This window comes from Aquarana catesbeiana, linkage group LG03 (assembly GCF_042186555.1).
Source record: "Aquarana catesbeiana isolate 2022-GZ linkage group LG03, ASM4218655v1, whole genome shotgun sequence".
Lineage (NCBI taxonomy): Eukaryota > Metazoa > Chordata > Amphibia > Anura > Ranidae > Aquarana > Aquarana catesbeiana.
The window spans coordinates 323,696,119-323,715,302 of record NC_133326.1 but is presented as its reverse complement, the minus strand read 5'-3'; the positions used below and the strand labels follow the sequence as shown (position 1 = coordinate 323,715,302).

Genomic DNA, 19,184 nt, shown 5'->3' with positions numbered 1-19,184 from the left:
TTTTCATTATCTATGGAAAACAGCAACGCTTGTTCCATTCAGGACATCAGGTCTGTCTCTTTACTGTTAGTCTTGGAACGGGATCTGTGAAAAGCCATTCTTTGGATTACAACCAAACCTCTTTCTGGAAAATGCTTTGAGATAGTGTCTCTGGCCTTTAAAATCTTTATTCTTTAGTTCGAACTGGTCAAATAAACAGGGCATCGAACTATTGATTAAACTATTGATGTACACATAGTGAGCTTTTCTTACACAGTTTAGTCTCCTATGGGCTATTGCGTGCCAATCATGGGAACAGACCAGACAATTTGAAGAACTTAAGCACAATCAAAGAAAAAAAATATCCCCAACCTCAGGCCCATGCTGACACAAAAAATAAATAAACAAAAACCACACCCCCTCTCAGTAATGATCACACTGCTTTTTATTGCAACATACAGTGGCATATTGGCCATTTATCCACTCCAAACTACACAAATGGACGGTCTTTTCCCTCTGAGTAATAACTTTGTAACCTCTCCGTATAAAACATGATCTGCGATAAAGTCAACAGCCAGCCTCTTCTTCGTTCCCACCAAAAGATTTACAAAGAGAGTATGCTGTAGTGTGATGAGCTACAGTAGATAGGGCAACTATAACAGTTTCCCACTGAAGCTAAGACTGTCAAAAATTAGAAGAATTTGCTTCAAAAAAAAAAAAAAAAAAAAAAAAAAAAAAAAAAAAAAAGCTGCCTGAATCCAAACCGAAGATGTAATCCAGAAAGTGAACTGGGCAATTTGTGACAAAAAAAATTGTGCACAATGGTAAAACCAAATTTGCAACTAGTAAAGGAACTTGCAACTAGCTTTTGGTCAGAGCAGCTTTATTGTATACAAGATTACACAAAAAGACCCTATAGACCAACTTGACTTTAACGGTACCAGGTGATTAAGTGGCGGTTCACACAGGGGCGGCATGACGTGCAGGTCGCCTCACCGAGGCGACCTGCACACGACTTCTGTATAGCCCCTTCCCGCTGACCGTACACGCAGATGTGCGTACTCCCGGTACCGTTGTTCTATACGGATAGCCGATCGCCTGCTCGAAACAACCGATGCGGCTAAAAGACGCTCGGCTGTTATACCGGAGGAGCGGGAGGGGACGCCCCCCCTCCCGCCGCTCTTACAGGGCCTCCCGTGCGATCGGGAGGCTCAGTGTCCAATCAGTTGCCTCCGGCAGCTTCGTTCCAGCCTTCTCAATGTAAACGCGGAAGCGACATCATGACGTCACTTCCCGTTTACTCGGCTGCCAATGGCACCGAATTTTAAAAAATACACAGTATTCAGAATCGCCGTTTTCGGCGATCTGAATACTTTGAAGTGCGGAGGAGGGATCGGGGGGTCTTTTAGACCCCCGATCCCTCCATAAAGAGTACCTGTCACCACCTATTACTGTCACAAGGGATGTTTACATTCCTTGTGACAGCAATAAAAGTAAAAAAAAAAAAAACCCACACACTTTTTTTAAAACACAATTTATAAGTATAAAAATAAAATTTTTAAAGCGCCCCTGTCCCCGTGAGCTCGCACAGCGAAGAAAACGCATACGGAAGTTGCGCCCGCATATGTAAACGGTGTTCAAATCACACATGTGAGGTATCGCCGCGATCGTCAGAGCGAGAGCAATAATTCTAGCCCTAGACCTCCTCTGTAACTCTAACTCTAACTCCTCAGGCACACTTTTCACCCCCGTCAGTGACACCAATAGCAGTTTTTTTTTTCTGATTGCATTGGTGTCATTTGTGACAGTTATAAGTGGTAGGCCCCTTTAGGTCTAGGGTATCCCCCTAACAACGTTTTAACCCCTTGATCACCCCCCCGTCGCCAGTGTCACTAAGCGATCGTTTATCTGATTGCTGTATTAGTGTGTCACAGGTGACGCTAGTTAGGCAAGTATCTAGGTTCGCCGTCAGGTGTTTATAGCATCAGGGACCCCCATATACTACCTAGTAAAGGTTTTAACCCCCTGATTGCCCCCTAGTTTACCCTTTCACCAGTGATCACCGTATAACTGTTACGGGTGACGCTGTTTTTTTTTTTTTTTTTTAGTGTCAGGGCACCCGCCGTTTATTACCTAATAAAGGTTTAACCCCCCTAATCGCCTGGCGGGTGATACAAGTTTTAGGATCAGATAGGGTCTGCGTCGCCCCAGGCAGCATCTGGTTAGTACCAATACCACGAACACCCATGCACGCAGCATACACCTCCCTTAGTGGTATAGTATCTGAACGGATCAACATCTGATCAGATCTATACTAGCGTCCCCAGCAGTTTAGGGTTCTCAAAAACGCAGTGTTAACGGGATCAGCCCAGATACCTGCTAGCACCTGCTTTTTGCCCCTCTGCCCAGCCCACTATCGATCGATCACTGTCACTTACAGAACACTAAACACATAACTGCAGCGTTCGCAGAGTCAGGCCTGATCCCTGCGATTGCCAACAGTTTTTTGGTAGCATTTTGATACAGTCGCTAACACAGTCAGGAGCTTTTTTACCTGTGAGTCTCACTAGTGTACCACAAAATTTAGAGCCCAAAATGGCAAGTCGAAGGTACAGTAGTCAAGAGGCCTACATGTTTCTGAGCATGACAGATTGACAGATGAGTGACTTCCTCTTCACTAATTCAGGCTCAGAATACGAACCTGTAGACAGCAGCGGCTCCATGACAGATAGTTCTTGTGGCCCCTGCCAAGGTCAGACGTACCAGACCCTAATCTTCTTCTGCTGTGGAGGTGCAAGAACCACAGAGCTCTTGTATGGAGCAGAGAAGTACTAGTGCCACTATTCTTTCTGGTGAACTGGCAAGCACCAGCAGCCTAGTACATCCAGCACTGCAGTAACACTTAGTGACGTGGAGAGTCCCATAAGTGCAGTTCAAGCTGGCAAGCACAAGTTGTGTCCCGCTGCCACCAAGAAAACAAACAGGCCCGTTGTGCCCTTCCTGCTGCATTCGCCAATTCTAATTGGGAACCTACCACTTCTGCAGCACCTGTACTTCCCCCATTCACTGGCCAACCTGGCATTCAGGTGAAAACAGTTGATTTTACGCCACTTGATTTTTATTTGCTGTTTTTTCACCGAAGATCTCTATAGATCTATTGTGGACCGAAGCAATTTGTACACTGGTCAACACATTGCCACTATTCCCCAGTCCTCCCTTGCCAGAGATTGGAAACCAATTACGGTCTCCATATTTAAGATCTTTCTGGGCCTATCCCTCCTCATGGGCATAACCAAAGAGTGAGTTGCGGTCATATTGGCCCACTGACCCAATTCACCATGCCCGTGTTTTCTGCTTCCATGGCCAGGGCACGATACGAGCAGATTTTGCGGTTCATGCACTTCAACAATGAACCCTGTCATCCTCGTGGAGACGCTGGATACGATTGGCTCTACAAAATTCGTCCCCTCGTAAACCACTTCAACCAACGTTTTACAGACTTGTTTACTCCCCATCAAGTTGTCTGCGTTGATGAGTCCCTGATTACGTTTTCTGGCCGCTTGTCATTCAAACAGTACCTTCCCAGCAAGCGTGCCAGATACGAGGTCAAGATGTACAAGCTCTGTGACGTGGCCACAAGCTATACATGTAGTTTTGTGGTTTACGAGGGAAGAGATAGTCACGCAGAGCCGACAAACTGCCCTGACTACATAGGAAGCGCTGGCAAGATTGTGTGGGACTTGGTGTCACCCTTATTGGGAAAGGGGTACCACTTGTACGTGGACAATTACTACATTAAGAGCGTGCCACTTGTCACTTGTTTGATCATCAGATTGGGGCATGTGGCACCGTGCGAGCTAATCGCCGGGGCTTTCCCCAGCGGCTTTCCAGTCTTAGGCTGGGGGAGAGAGCCTGCTTGAAGTGTAATAACTTGCTCGTTGTGAAGTGGAGGGATATTAGGAATGTTTTCGTTCTTACCTCCCTTCATGCAGACACGACTGTCCAAATTACTATGGTGACTGGTGTTGTGGAGAAACCCCTCTATATAACCAAAATATGGGAGGGGTGGACCTCAACGACCAGTTGTTGGCGCCGTACCTAGTTGCCCATAAGGCCAGACGCTGATATAAAAAAAAAAGTGTCTATATACTTATTTCAATTGGCTTTGCTCAACGCTCGTGCTATACAGAGCTTCAGGACAGACTGGATGCTTCCTTAAATTCCAGGAAGAGATCGTCAGAGCCCTTCTGTTTTCCAGACGGTGCTCCACCTCACCTTCCCCAACCAAATGCAGTAAGCCAGCTGCATGAGAGGCATTTTCCTTATATCCTCCCGAGTACCCCTACCCAAAGAGCCCCCCAAAGAAAATGTGTCTGTAGAAAGCGTGGATATAGGCGTGACACTCGCTATTGTCCCTCCTGTCCTGACAATCCTGGTCTTTGCACTGGTGAATGTTTTGAGCGCTACCATACACTAGTTGGGTCTTAGCGTAGGGTACAGAATTGCACAGACTAGGCACACTTTCACAGGGTCTCCCAAGATGCCATCGCATTTTGAGAGACCCGAACCTGGAACCGGTTACAAAAGCTTTTTTTTTTTGTTATAAAACAAACAAACACACACAAAAATAGTTGTCGTTTTATTGTTCCCTCCCCCCCTCTTGCTCTTTTTTACTGTATTCTATTATGCAATGTTTTATTGTTATTATGTTTTATCGTGTTTGCTTTTCAGGTATGTAATTCTTTTATACTTTACTGTTTACTGTGTTTTATTGTTAACCATTTTTTTGTTTTCAGGTACGCCATTCAGCTGCAGCACGGATTTATTCATCGCAACAGCATTTGCTCCCACAATACACAAAGCCATGACTCCAGCGCGCTGTAGGGGGTGATTTTACCAACACAGAAAAAAAAAAAAAAAGTGGTTATACCAGAATGATGCCTGCAGGTTTAGGCATCATCTTGGTATCATTCTTTTCAGCCAGCGGTCAGCTTTCATGTAAAAGCAATCCTAGTGGCTAATTACCCTCTATAATGCTTTTACAAGCATTCCCAACAGGGAACCCGAGAATTCAGCCGGTGATTCGACCAGCTGACCATAGAGCTGATCAGAGACCAGAATGGCTCCAATCATCTCTATGGCCTAAGAAAATCAGAAGCTATAAGCATTTCATAACTTAGATTTCGCCGGATGTAAACAGCGCCATTGGGAAAGCATTTTAATCACACCGATCTTGGTGTGGTCAGATGCTTTGAGGGCAGAGGAAAGATCTAGGGTCTAATTGGGAACCCCTTTTTTTTTTTTTTTTTTTTTTTTTTAAATTGTTATCTCAGGGAATGTAAATGTCCCCTATGATAGCAATAGGTCGTGACAGGTACTTTTTTTTGTTTTTTTTTTTAAAAAAAAAAGAAGGAGTACCTGTCACTACCTATTGCTATCATAGGGGATTACAATTGCACCATGCATGTGAGGCATCACCGCGAGGGTCAGATCGAGGGCAGTAATTTTAGCAGTAGACCTCCTTTGTAAATCTAAAGTGGTAACCTGTAAAGGCTTTTAAAACGTATGTAGCTTGTCACCACTGCACGTTTGTGCGCAATTTTAAAGCATGTCGTGTTTGGTTTCCATGTACTCGGCCCAAGATAATCTTTTTTATTTCATCAAACATTTGGGCAATATAGTGTGTGTGTATATATATATATATATATATATATATATATATATATATATATATATATATATATATATATATATATATATATGGGGGGAGACACTTTTTTTTTGCACAAAGTTGTCACTAAATGATATATTGCTCAAACATGCCATGGGCATATGTGAAATTACACCCCAAAATACATTCTGTTGCTTCTCCTGAGTACAGGGATACCACATGTGAGACTTTTTGGGAACCTAGCCGCGTACGGGACCCCGAAAACCAAGCACCGCCTTCAGGATTTCTAAGGGGGTTGTGCCATCTTAGCATGTTATGGCATTCAAAATCGATAGGTAGTTAGGACTGAAATAAAAAATTTACACCCTTAGAAATCCTGAAGGCGGTGATTAGTTTTCGGGGGCCCGTACGTGGCTAGGCTTCCAAAAAGTCCCACACATGTGGTATCCCTATACTCAGGAGAAGCAGCAAAATGTATTTTGGGGTGCAATTGTGCATATAACCATGGCATGTGTGAGCAATATATCATTTAGTGACAATTTTGTAAATTTTTTTTTTTGCTTTTTGTCATTATTCAATTACTTGGGACAAAAAAAAATAAAATATTCAATGGGCTCAACATGCCTCTCAGCAACTTCCTTGGGGTGTCTACTTTCCAAAATGGGGTCTTTTGGGGGGGGGGGGGGGGGGTTGTACTGCCCTGCCATTTTAGCACCTCAAGAAATGAAATAGGCAGTCAAACTAAAAGCTGTGTACATTCCAGAAAATGTACCCCAGTTTGTAGACGCTATAACTTTTGCGCAAACCAATAAATATACGCTTGACTTTTTACCAAAGACATGTGGCCGAATACATTTTGGCCTAAATGTTTGACTAAAATGGAGTTTTTTTTATAACAAAAAAGTAGAAAAAAAAAAAAAAAAAATTCTCAAAATTTTCGGTCTTTTTCCGTTCATAACGCAAAAAATAAAAAAACCGCAGAGGTGATAAAATACCATCAAAAGAAAGCTCTATTTGTGGGAAAAAAGGACCCAAATTTTGTTTGGGTACAACATTGCATGACCGTGCAATTAGCAGTTAAAGCAATGCAATGCCAAATTGTAAAAAGTGCTCTGGTCAGGAAGGGGGTAAAACCTTCCGGGGCTGAAGTGGTTAAATCAATGACAACAGAAACTACCCAAATGACCCCGATCAAAAGTTTACATATCCCAGTTCTTAATACTGTTTTGCCCCCTTTAACATCAATGACAGCTTGAAGTCTTTTGTGGCATTTGTGGATGAGGCTCTTTATCTTCTCAGATGGTAACTCCTCTTTGCAAAAAGCCTCCAGTTCCTGTAAATTCTTGAGCTGTCTTGCATGAACTGCACGTTCGAGATCTCCCCAGAGTGGCTCAATGATATTGAGGTCAGGAGACTAAACCTTCATTTATTCTGCTGTAGCCAATGACAGGTTGACTTGGCCTTGTGTTTTGGATCATTGTCATGTTGGAACATCCAAGTACGTCCCATGCGCAGCTTCCTAGCTGATGAATGCAAATGTTCCTTCAGTATTTTTTGATGACAAACTGCATTCATCTTGCCATCAATTTTGACCAAATTTCCTGTGCCTTTGTAGCACACATCCCCAAAATATCAGTGATCCACCTCCGTGCGTCACAGTAGGAATGGTGTCCATTTCATCATAGGCCATGTTGACTCCTCCAAATGTAGAGTTTATGGTTGTGTCCAAAAAGCTCCATTTTGGTCTCATCACTCCAAATGAGTGGGTTTGAGGCTTGTCTCTGTGCGGTTTGGCGTATTGTAAGCGGGATACTTTGTGGTGTTTGCGTAGTAATGGCTTTCTTCTGGCAACTCAACCATGCAGCCCATCTTTTTTCAAGTGCCTCCTTATTGTGCATCTTGAAACAGCCACACCACATGTTTTCAGAGAGTCCTGTATTTCAACTGAAGTTATTTGTGAGTTTTTCTTTGCATCCCCAACAATTTTCCTGGCAGTTGTGGCTGAAATATTAGTTGGTCTACCTGACTGTGCTTTGGTTTCAACAGAACCCCTCATTTTCCACTTATTGATTAGACTTTGAACACTGCTGATTGGCATTCTCAATTCCTTGGATATCTTTTTATATCCCTTTCCTGTTTTATACAGTTTCAACTACCTTATCCAGCAGATCCTTTGGCAATTCTTTTGCTTTCCCCATGACTCAAAATCCAGAAATGTCAGTGCAGCACTGGATGAAAGATGTAAGGATCTGTCAGGAGTCCAGAAACTCATTGACCTTTGAACAAACACACTAATTACAAGCAAACAGATCACAGGTGAGGATGGTTACCTTTAACAGCAATTCAAACCCTTGTCAACTTGTATGTATGTTATCAGGCCAAAATCACCAGGGTATGTAAACTTTTGATCAGGGTCATTTGGGTAGTCTGTTGCTACTATGATTTAAAAAGAGTAAACACAGTTGATTAGTGTTTGGCTGAAGCCATTTATTATCAAACATGAGTGAAAGAAAAGTTCGTGCTATCATTCATATTCTCTGAAAAATAGCAAAGAAATCATAAATTCTGCCGGGGTATGTAAACTTATGAGCACAACTGTAAAATCATTTCATAAGGACATAACATAGTTTTTTGGACCGAGTTATATTTATACTCCACAATGTAGAAATGGATCATCAACCCTATTAGGATCGGGTGATGAAGTAGCTTGCTGTGACTTCCAAAAGTTTTAAATCACCTGGTACCGTTAAAGTCCTTAAATTAGTCTAAAGGGTCTTTGTGTAATCTCTTTAATAGGATGTGGTATCAGACATCTATGTCCAAAACGTTAGAGGGCCCTCTGTTCTAGGACTGGAAATTTGGGGGAAGGGAGAGGATTTGTTCTGAGGGGCGATTGGAAGAGGATGTGCTAGGAGGGGTGCTTCCAAAAGAATAGGCTGATATACAGATCCCATCAAGTCTAATCTAGGCAAGCACTTGCGGCGCCACAGAAAACCCAAAATCCAAAAACATATCTAGTGAACTAAGCAGTACATATAAAATCATACAAAATAACACAGGTGATCAAAACCAGTGCAAACACAAGCGTCCAAAAAAACCTTGTAAAAATAAAAGTGCAGTACAATGTAAACAGTGGGATTCATTTACTAAAGCTGGAGAGTGCAAAATCTGGTGCAGCTCTACATAGAGGTCAAATCTTACTTTAACAAGCTGAAGTTAGAAACCAATTGGCTACCATACACAGCTACACCAGATTTTGCACTCTCCAACTGCAATCACAGTAATATATATATTTAATATCTCCCACTTCAAATAAAAGTTCATATGCAAATAGATAAACTAGTTCTCCACCATCCAATCTTAACTGGCTGCAGATCTTCCATACATACACTAGAATGGGCATTCACAAGACGCCAATACTACAATAAAGGTAGCCAAGCTTAAGGATTTGAGTGACTTTGACAAGGGCCAAAATGTCTAGACTGGGTCAGAGGAACTACTAAACTGCAGCTCTTGTGGGATGTTCCCGGTCTACAAGCTCACCTTATGCAGAAAGTGTTTGCTACAGCTTTATGAATTAAAAATAGACTGGTACTTGCCTTCTCTGCCCATGCCCACAATCCAATAGCCAGGAAAGAAGCTCCTAGTAACTAAGAAAAAAAAACAAACAAAAAAAAAAAAAAACACAGATTAGAATATACAACCTACAAACTCTCAAAGCCTAAAATATTATTATGTTACAAAAACATGTCCAAAATATACATTTTAAAATTACAAGATCTTAAATGGATCCAAGCATACTTCTAAAATGCAGTGGGGGGGGGGGGGGGGGGGCTAGAGAAACACACACCACCAACCACACAAAAAAAAAAAAAAAAAAAAAAAAAAAAAAAAGACACCACTGTATGCAGGCAAGGAGTGCTTTTTTTTTTTTTTTTTTTTTTAAACCACTTGCCTACCAGGCCAATTCTGGCATTTCTCTCCTACATGTAAAAATCATCATTTTTTTGCTAGAAAATTACATAGAACCCCCAAACATTATATATGTTTTTTTAGCAAAGACCCTAGAGAATACAATGGCAGTTGTTGCAACTTTTTATCTCACACAGTATTTGCGCAAGAATTTTTCGAACGTGCTTTTTTTTTTTTTTAAAAAAGGCAAAACAGTAAAGTTAGCCCAATGTTTTTGCATATTGTGAAAAGTTACGCTGAGTAAATAGATACCTCACATGTATGGTTTGAACACAGTTTTCATATGTGGGCGGGACTTACGTATGCGTTCGCTTCTGCGTGTGAGCACACAGGGACAGCGGCGCTTAAAGAAAAGTTTTTGTTTATTGTTAATTATATATTTTTTTTTTTTTTTTTTATTTTGACACTTTTTTGGAAAAGATTTGACCCAAGATTTGATACATGGCCCGGCCATCGTCCCTTTGATGCGTTGAAGTTGTCCTGTCCCCTTAGCAGGAAAACACCCCCAAAGCACAAGGTTTCCACCTCAGTGTTTGACAGTGGGGGGATGGTGCTCTTGGGTTCATAGGCAGCATTCCTCCTCCAAACACAGAAACACAGCGAGTTGAGTTGATGCCAAAGAGCTTGATTTTGGTCTCATCTTACCACAACACTTTCACCCAGTTCTCCTCTGAATCATTCAGATGTTCATTAGCAAACCAACCAACGGGCTGTACATGTGCTCTCTTGAGCAGGGGGATCTTGCGGACGCTGCAGGATTTCAGTCCTTCACGGCGTAGTGCGTTATTAATTGTTTTCTTGGAGACTATGCTCCCAGCTGCCTTGAGATCATTGACAAGATTCTCCCATGTAGTTCTGGGCTGATTGCTCACCATTCTCATGATCATTGAAACTTCACGAGATGAGACCTTGCATGGAGTCCCAGACCGAGGGAGCTTGACAGTTATGAGTTTCTTCCATATGCCAAATAATCGCACCAACTGTTGCCACCCTCTCACCAAGCTGTAGCCAATTCCATCCTTGTGTAGGTCTACAATCTTGTCCCTGACATCCTTGGACAGCTCTTTGGTCTTGGCCATGGTGGAGAGATTTGAATCTGATTGCTTCTGTGAACAGGTGTCTTTTTTTTTTTTAGACAACACCTGGGAGCCAGAAATCTTGCCTTTCTGATTGATAGGGGATCAAATACTTATTTCACTCATTAAAATGCAAATAAAATTTATAGTGTTTTTGAAATAAGTTTTTCTGGATTTTTTTCTTCGGTCTCTACTTATTCATAGAAACCTACCATTAAAATTATAGACTGATCATTTGTCAGTGGACAAATGTACAAAATCAGGAGGATCAAATAATTTTCCCCTCACTGTATGGCCAGCCTAAAGATGAATAATGTTCTTGCTACAGATGTAGGCCATTTACAAACCTCATGAAGCCTGCCTGGAAAACTCCCAGGATGTTGCCAAGCAAGGCCTAGTCATTACTGCTCACCTCCACGGAAGTGAGCCCTTCTATTCAAACCCCCTCACATGCTTTCTCTCCCCGATGCAGTAGTTCTGAGCTCAGCATTTGAGAGCTCACTCCGGTGATGGTGGAGGCGAGCAGTAATAACTAGGCCCTGCTTAGCAACGTCCTGGGAGTTTCCAGTGAGGCTTCATGCGGTTTGTAAATGGCCTACACCTATAGCAAGGGCATTATTCATCTTTAGTCGGAACTGAACATTTTTTTTTTTGGAGGGGGGGGGGGGGGGGGTTGATCTACAAAGGCTCCTATTATCTGTATAGGCAGTTTTTGGTAATGGTGAACTTGCCCTTTAAGCACCTTTTTACAGCCAGTGACTGAACAAAGCAGCTGCTGGTCACTGAAAGTCAGCCAGTCTTCTTTTCCCCTCCATCCTGAAAGCATGTCCACAGTTATCACCGCTGGAGAGCAAAGTAAAAAAGGGTGTACTTCCAGAGAGATCCTGAGCAGAGAATTCCCAAACTTGCAAAAAGTTGCTCTTGCACTGTGCTGGAGCGTTTTGTGAGATTTGGGATTCTCAGCATTACTAGGATGCAATGGAAAGATCGTGACACCGATGTAGGCGCACTGCGCTCTCAATGGACAGTGTACCATCAACAGAGAGCAATGTGCAGGAGTGACGTCATTGCGGCTCCGCCAGACGGCGATGGCCCGCAAACCCAGAAGGAAGAGCAGATGAAGAAACCCTGTCAGCAGTAACAGCGTGCCCCTGGAGGTCTTAGTTTTCAGGCAAGTCTTTCATAATGTGCCAGTATGCAATACATACTAGCACATTATGACATTCATTTGCAGGGAGATTTTTTCCCGTTTACTACTGCTTTAAGAGGGAAAGGGGGCACTACATAATAAGCAGAGCTTACCTTTTAGTGCAAGAGTTGCTTTAAAATGTTAATATTTCTTTAAAGCTATAGAAGTAGAAAATTAACTTTTTAAATATTTGCCACCAAGAGTTCAGAAATCTCTCCTCTTCCTCAGTAAAAGAGTTGAACCTGCCTATAACCACTTTCCTGGCTATGTCAATCCAAAAAATAAATAGCAGTTCTTAGATTCTGTATACTTATTCCAGAATGGTTTGTGAATCAAAAGTTGTAACGTAAACTCTCAAATTCACAAGCTGCATTACTTATTTTTAGCAGACAAGCTTTGGGGCCAGACTGTCAGGAGGTAGTCAACCCCCCCCAATAAACAAATATTAAAATAATAAACAACCCAAAACATTTTTAAAAAGATTTTGCATCGTTTAATTCAGCGGATAAAGAATAGCATGTTACAACCTGACCTTTACAGAACAAAAGGCCATAGTTCTCTCACAGTGCAATATTCAGCACTGCACAAAGAATTTACTCCCACAACACTATCACATTCTAAAGATCTTGCTTTCCCTTTTTGTCCTACACAATTGCCCAAAGAAAAAAAAAAAAAAAAAAAAAAACAACCCAACAATGAACACAGTGTAGACATTTTATCAGCTCTGTACAGAAACGGTTAATCCAAAAAGGTAACAAGAAAATTTTTAGTAGTATACCATTAGTCATGCAGTCTCCTAGAACTTTGCATATCACTGTCACAGACTAAAGCCCCAAATGGGGGGGGGGGCCCAGTATCGGCCAGTTCAATAGAAACCGACCGACATTCGGCCCGTGTGTGCAGCAGCTGGTCCGGCTTCAGTCAAAGGGGCATGACCGAAAAAGGTCTGCCGATCGGCATCCAAACAGCACTCTCAGCCAATGTCCTCCAGTCAGAACACAATAGCTCGGGGGGGGGGGGGGGGGGGGGGGGGGGAGAGAAGAGAATCACTGTACTAACATCACATACTTAAGCCTGGTACACATTAAAAATTCTCTCTTCATTCAACCCTGTGGGCCCAACGAAAAAAAAAAACTGAAGAGCTCAGAAGGAGATCCTGTACCAAAATCCAATGTTAGTACAGTGACACCCCCCCAGTCAGCCATTGGCCGAGAACGCTGAGCGGATGCCAATCAGCAACCCTCTTTCGGTCATGCCCCTTCGTCAAAAGCCAGACCGTCTACTGTACACAGGCCAAATGTCGGCTGTTTTCTTTTGACCTGCCTGATGTGTACGGGGATTTAGTACAGGCTTTCCTCCCAAGCGCTTCAGTCTTTTCCGTTCAGCCCACTGAGTGTAAAGAAAAAAAAAAAAAAAAAAAAAAAAAAAAAAAAACACACAAAACAAACTCCTAGCGTGTACTAGGCTTAAAGCGGTTCTGTAGTCATTTTTCGGCCAGTAAATTCCTTACACAGCCCACTTAATTTTTCTTGTCTGGTCATTAGCCTAGGCTTATGACATCATGCACAGCTCTCTTGTAAGAGTTTGCCAGGAAGGAGGAGGGGGTAGGAGTCATAAGAGGGCCAATGAAAGCTGCAGGGCTGCAGAGTTGGGGAGGTGTGCCTCTGTAAAGCCAGGAAGTGAACAGGCAGCAGCTTCAGCTGCCCACAGTTAAAATGGATGCAGCCAGACTTCGTGGAGGGAGATTTCTGCAGCATATTTGGCAAGTACAGAATATATAAACTGTATATAAAATATGAAAAGTGGTTGGAGGGAAGCTTCAGAATGGCAAAAGTTAATTTTTATTACAAATTATGTGAGTAGACTGCAGTTCCCCTTTAAAGCTGGCCATACACTGCAACATTTGTCAGAAAAATTCAGTGAATGTTCTGAATGCTAGAATTTTCAATCGGTGGGATCAAACAGACGTTCGGTTTCAGCCATAGTGACAAGCAAATTCAGAGGAGCAGGATAGAAATTTTGCAAACAAAACTTCTAACAGTGAATGTGACTTGTTAAAAAGTCCATTCACTCCATGCTGGAGAAACTGTGCATTTCACATATTTTGGTCATGCCCAGTGATATACGCCTTTTGGATCACAATCTTTAGATGAAGATCACAAATCCTAGGAATACATATCCCACTATCTGCAGGTTTGGCCATCTTATCCCTGGGTATAGAGTCCATCCCAGCAGCTTCAAGAGTCTACTAAGTGCTAGACTATCAATAGTGAGACATTGGAGGGATCATGCTACGCCCTCTTTAAAAGTGAAGTTGTTAAGATGACCAATACGCACGCCACATAGGAGATAATGTTTGCCTCAGCACAGGGTAAATACTAAATAATGTGTTCCCATTGTAACCTGTGTACTGCATGGTATAAAATAAGAAGTGCTGATTACTAAACATAACTTATACATTCGAGATTTCATTATGAACATTTGAACATCTACTAGTGTATGCTCAGTTTAAGGAACCATAAGAGAGGAGCTACTTCAGGAGGCAAGAGAAAAACAAATTAGGCTGAAAAAAAAAAAAAAAAAAAAAAAAAAAAAAAAAAAAAAAAAAAAAAAAACACACACCACGAGAACAAAACCTTGCACGTGCACCATTATTTTGCATGCTGTCAGTGCCTTTTGGCAGGTCAACACATACTAGGTTGACCACCAGCTGGGGGAAATTTTACCATCCTGAACGCGATTCTTCCGTGTTCAGGAGAGGGAGGTTGAACCTCCCCTAACCGCAGCAACTTCTAAACTTATGTAAAAGCCTATGTGTACATGGACACATGGAGTTTAGGCACTGTGGCAAAAAACGCCAAAAGCTCTTAAACTCATGTTTAAAAGCTGTAGCGCACATAAGCTCCAAGACCCTCAGCCCTAACTGCAAGGAAATGGTTTTGGAAGCATTAAGGCCAATGCTAACTTTATTGTTGTGTGGGTAAATTTCAAACTTCTCCCCAAACACCTGGCACAGGAAGGAAGATCTCCCAAAGTGACACAAAGTAGAGGCCTAACAAGTGCCAAACGATAAAATCTATGCCCAGACCCCTACCCTTAAAAAAGGAGAAACTTTAAAATGGCTCCACTGCTCTGACATGCGGTTCACACAGGGGCGGCACGGCGAGGCGACCTGCAAACAACTTCCGCGGCGACTTGCAAAACGACTTCTGAAGAAGTCTATGCAAGTCACCCCCAAAGTAGTACAGGAACCTTTTTCTAAGTCGGAGCGACTTGCGTCGCTCCTATTAGAACGGTTCCATTGTACAGAACGGGAGGCAACTTGTCAGGCGGCTAGGTCACCTGACAAGTCGCCCGTGTGAACCAGCTTAAGGTATCCATGTTCCACTAGAGATGGCTGCTAGATACAGTGTAAAAAAAAAAAAAAAAAAAAACCCACACAAGGCTCCCAGTTTCACCAGAGTAAAGCTGTTCCACTTGGTTGAACATTCTCAGCTAAATACTTACACAAGTATACAGAAAAGATGGTGCCTAGGCCATTAGGTTATAGATCGCATATAGGCTTAAGCCTAGTACACACAATGAGATCAGATGAACGACTGTCTGTTCTTTTGCATGCTAGTCTCCATCGAAAGGTTACTAAACTACAAAAATTTTTGTATGACAAATAAAAATTCGGATGTATTGGTATTGTATTTTTCGGATAAAAAACAAAAATCATACAAGAAAATATTTTGCGTTTGTCCCTTAGGATAACTTTGGATGAAAAGCTGTGTACTAACGATCAGATTATCGTATGATCACTTTGAAAGTGGTATTTTTTGTACGATATTCTGATCGTGTGTACTAGGCTTTAAACTGCACAACTGATTGTGTCGCAACAGGCACTCTCTGCCTGGGGTAGGATTCCAAAGGCATATCAGGTATTGTAGTTGTACCACACCCAGTCCAAATCTGAACTTCCTTACAGCAGACAGCTACATTACTCAGCATGCCAGAAGGTCAGATGACAGTGGTGTTTAACCTGAAGCACTTACGTTCCTATACCTTTCATATGAAGTGACACACACACACACACACACACACACACACACACACACACACACACACACTACAGGAATGTGTCCAAATACTAAAAAACAAAAATTTGGACTGTCAGTACTTTGTACAACTTTACAAACCATTCAACAAATATGGGACAGTAGGTAGCAGCGCTAAGCCTAATTGTAAATGACAGCGACACCAGTGTTTACAGTGAACAATATCGATACATAAATGTGGAAATTATAAAGGATAGGAGTCCATCTATATATGATAGGCAGTGCTCAAAATAGTTAGCCAAAAAGTGGATTAAATTCAGTTGGTTGGATAAATCCTCCACCGCAACCCCAGTGATGACACCACACAAAATGCTCACTTACCAAAAGGCAAGCTCTATGAGCCTGCGACCTGTAACCGGCCAGGGCCTTTATCCAAAAGGAAACCAAGAAGGCGATTTCTAGGCAAACCCCACGAGGTGGTCCACTTTTTGGCTAACTATTTTGAGCACTGCCTATCATATATAGATGGACCCCTATCCTTTATAATTTCCACATTTATGTATCGATATTGTTCACTGTCATTTACAATTAGGCTTAGCGCTGCTACCTACTATCCCATTTACTTCTGTGTGTATCCCACTTCTAGCAGCTGCTTTTTTAGTTTTATTATAAATTGTTTTTTATAATTTTCTGCATATCAATATTTTTTCTCACCTAAGTCTTAAGAATATTTTATCTACAGCGCGGTAATTTTTACATAACCATTCAACAAATATGCTTCATATCTGAACAGGTGTAAACTTACAAAAACTACACATTTTAACATTTGACTTTAAACCAATGTCTTCCATTCTTCTGCATATAGTTTTGTACCTAAAATATAGCAAACTTTGTTTGGTTCTGTAAATGTTCACTGAGCTTTTGAAGACTTTAAAAATATATGCACACACATCCCCTACCCCCCAATTTCATAAAATAAAGTCCTCTTTTCTCATAATACACTGAGCTCTGAGGAGGACTTATTAAAAGCAGCTTTTGTAGAGCAGTGATGCATGGTGAGGGATGAAGACTTGTAGCATGTAATGTTTAGCCGAGTGTTAGTAGGAGGAGGGGTGAACACTGAGGAGCTATGTATGAAGACTGCTTCACACCAGGGAAAGCCAGAGCTGGGGGTTGCAGGGAAAGATTTCCCACAGTGATTGCAGTCAGTAACCATAGAAACAAACTGCCCTCCCAGCCCATTCTGTTTAGCCTGTATCCACATATCCTCCAAACTCTTACATAAAAGGTGGGTGTAGCCTACAGATCCACCTATGGATAACCAGCACACCAGGCATCAGCCAACTCCCTGCAGTCTAGAAATGTCACTGTCCCCGATACAAGCTCTGTAGAACTGTACACAGCCTCCTAATAAAATGTTGTGCTGGGCATGGTCAAAACACAACTACAGACAGCATATGTGTTTTAGGCTTCAAAAACCATGTAGAAAGAAAGTCACAAACTATCCAAAAGGATTGTCACAACCACAAGACGTGGCACATGTCACACCAATATAATGGGCACACATGAGAGAAAAACAAACCAAACCACAGGTAAACTATACTGGCCAAATAGTTTCAAAATCCTAGACTGGCTAAAAACAACTTATCACATCTGATGGCCAACTGAAGGCAATGTGTGCTTTGGGCATTAGGATGTGCTCACCATCCCTCACTGGGATTTTCCTTTCCTGCTCTCCTGTGCCATCTCTTGTCCACTGGCAACTGGTCCATTAACCACAGGGGGGAGGGGCCTGGGTGGTGGAAGTAGTGGTATCCTCCCATCTCCAGCTAGCCAGGTGGCTTTGAGAGGCTTGTCCTGCTGTTTACACAGGCGGCCAAATATGGAACAACAACAACCTGTATTCAACCACTGCAGCCAATCACATTACGGAGGTCTGACAAGAGGTTCTGAAAAGTTATGGGTATTGTACAACTCTGCTGACAATTTTATCATCCAAATCATCCAATCATGTGCAAGCATAAATGCAGTTTTATTTTCCTTGCACGTCCCCCTCAGATCTACAGCGACTGCACTTCCAAATGCACAATGGATTTGCCATTAATAAATAACCCCAATAGAATGATTAAGCAGCAATTCCTAATTTGTGTGCACCTGATATAGGTTAACCACTTGCTTACTGGGCACTTAAACCCCATTCCTGTCCAGGCCAATTCTCAGCGCTCTAACACTTCGACAATTGCGCTGTCATGCGACACTGTACCCAAATTACATTTTTAGCATTTTTTTTCACACAACTAGAGCTTTCTTTTGGTGTTTTTTTTTTTTAAGCAAAAAATTTCATAGGTTTGTTATAAAATTTTGAGCACAGGTATTTTTACTTCTTCATTGATGTGCGCTGATGAGGCAGCACAGATGGGTGGCAGCACTGATATGCACCTGTAGGCGGCACTGCATAGCCACAGTGCCTCTCCCTGTTCAGGACCAATGTCCCTCCTTCAGAATCCGGTGATCTGCTCCCCCCCCCGGGGGAAAAAAAAAAAAAAAAAAAGCTTACCGATCTTCTGTCATTGGCTGACAGCTGATCAAGTGGTAAGGGGCCAGGATCTCATTGACTCGGTGATCACAAAGCATGCCCTGCAGGCAGCTCATGCACAGGAGGACATCTATTAATTGTGCATCAAGGCCCACACTGTAGCTGTCATTCGGCTATAACATGGACGGGAGGTAGTTAAGATGAACCTTCAGCCGTAAGAACCACTTTAACACATTCTAAGCATGAAATTTAAAAAACCTTGCGTGCAGCAGCCCCCCCAGCACAATCTCGATCTAGCGATGTTGCACGACCGCCGTGGCTGTCCGGGGACTCTCCCTCCCGATTGGCTGAGAAACAGCAGCGGGTGCCACTGGCTCTCGATGCTATTGAGGTCAGTGATCCAATGAGGAAAGAGGAGGCTGGGCCAAGCCGCAGCTCCGCGTCTGAAAGAACACAGAGCAGCGGCTCGGCTCAGGTGCCCCCATAGCAAGCTGCTTGCTGTGGGGGCACTCGGCAGAAGGGAGGGGACAGGGCCCCAAGAAGAGGAGGATCAGGGCTGCTCTGTGCAAAACCACTTCACAGGGAAGGCAAGGATACGTTTTTTTTTTTTTCGCTTGTTTTAAAAATAAGTCTTTAAAAGCAGAGCTTCACTCAAGTGTGGAAGCTCCGCTTGTTCGCAACCTCCTCCAGTCACCCTTGCCACTTTTTTTTTGGGGGGGGG

At 42.5% G+C, this 19,184-nt stretch overlaps 1 protein-coding gene across 1 annotated transcript in view; it reads right to left on the bottom strand.

The window, feature by feature from the left end:
- The window catches only part of TSPAN17 (tetraspanin 17), an 84,315-nt gene that overhangs the window by 34,892 nt on the left and 30,239 nt on the right, over positions 1-19,184 (bottom strand). Inside the window, exon 2 of the mRNA XM_073620466.1 lies at positions 9,250-9,300. Coding sequence (XP_073476567.1) covers positions 9,250-9,300 — 51 coding nt within the window. The remainder of the gene's footprint in view (positions 1-9,249; positions 9,301-19,184) is intronic.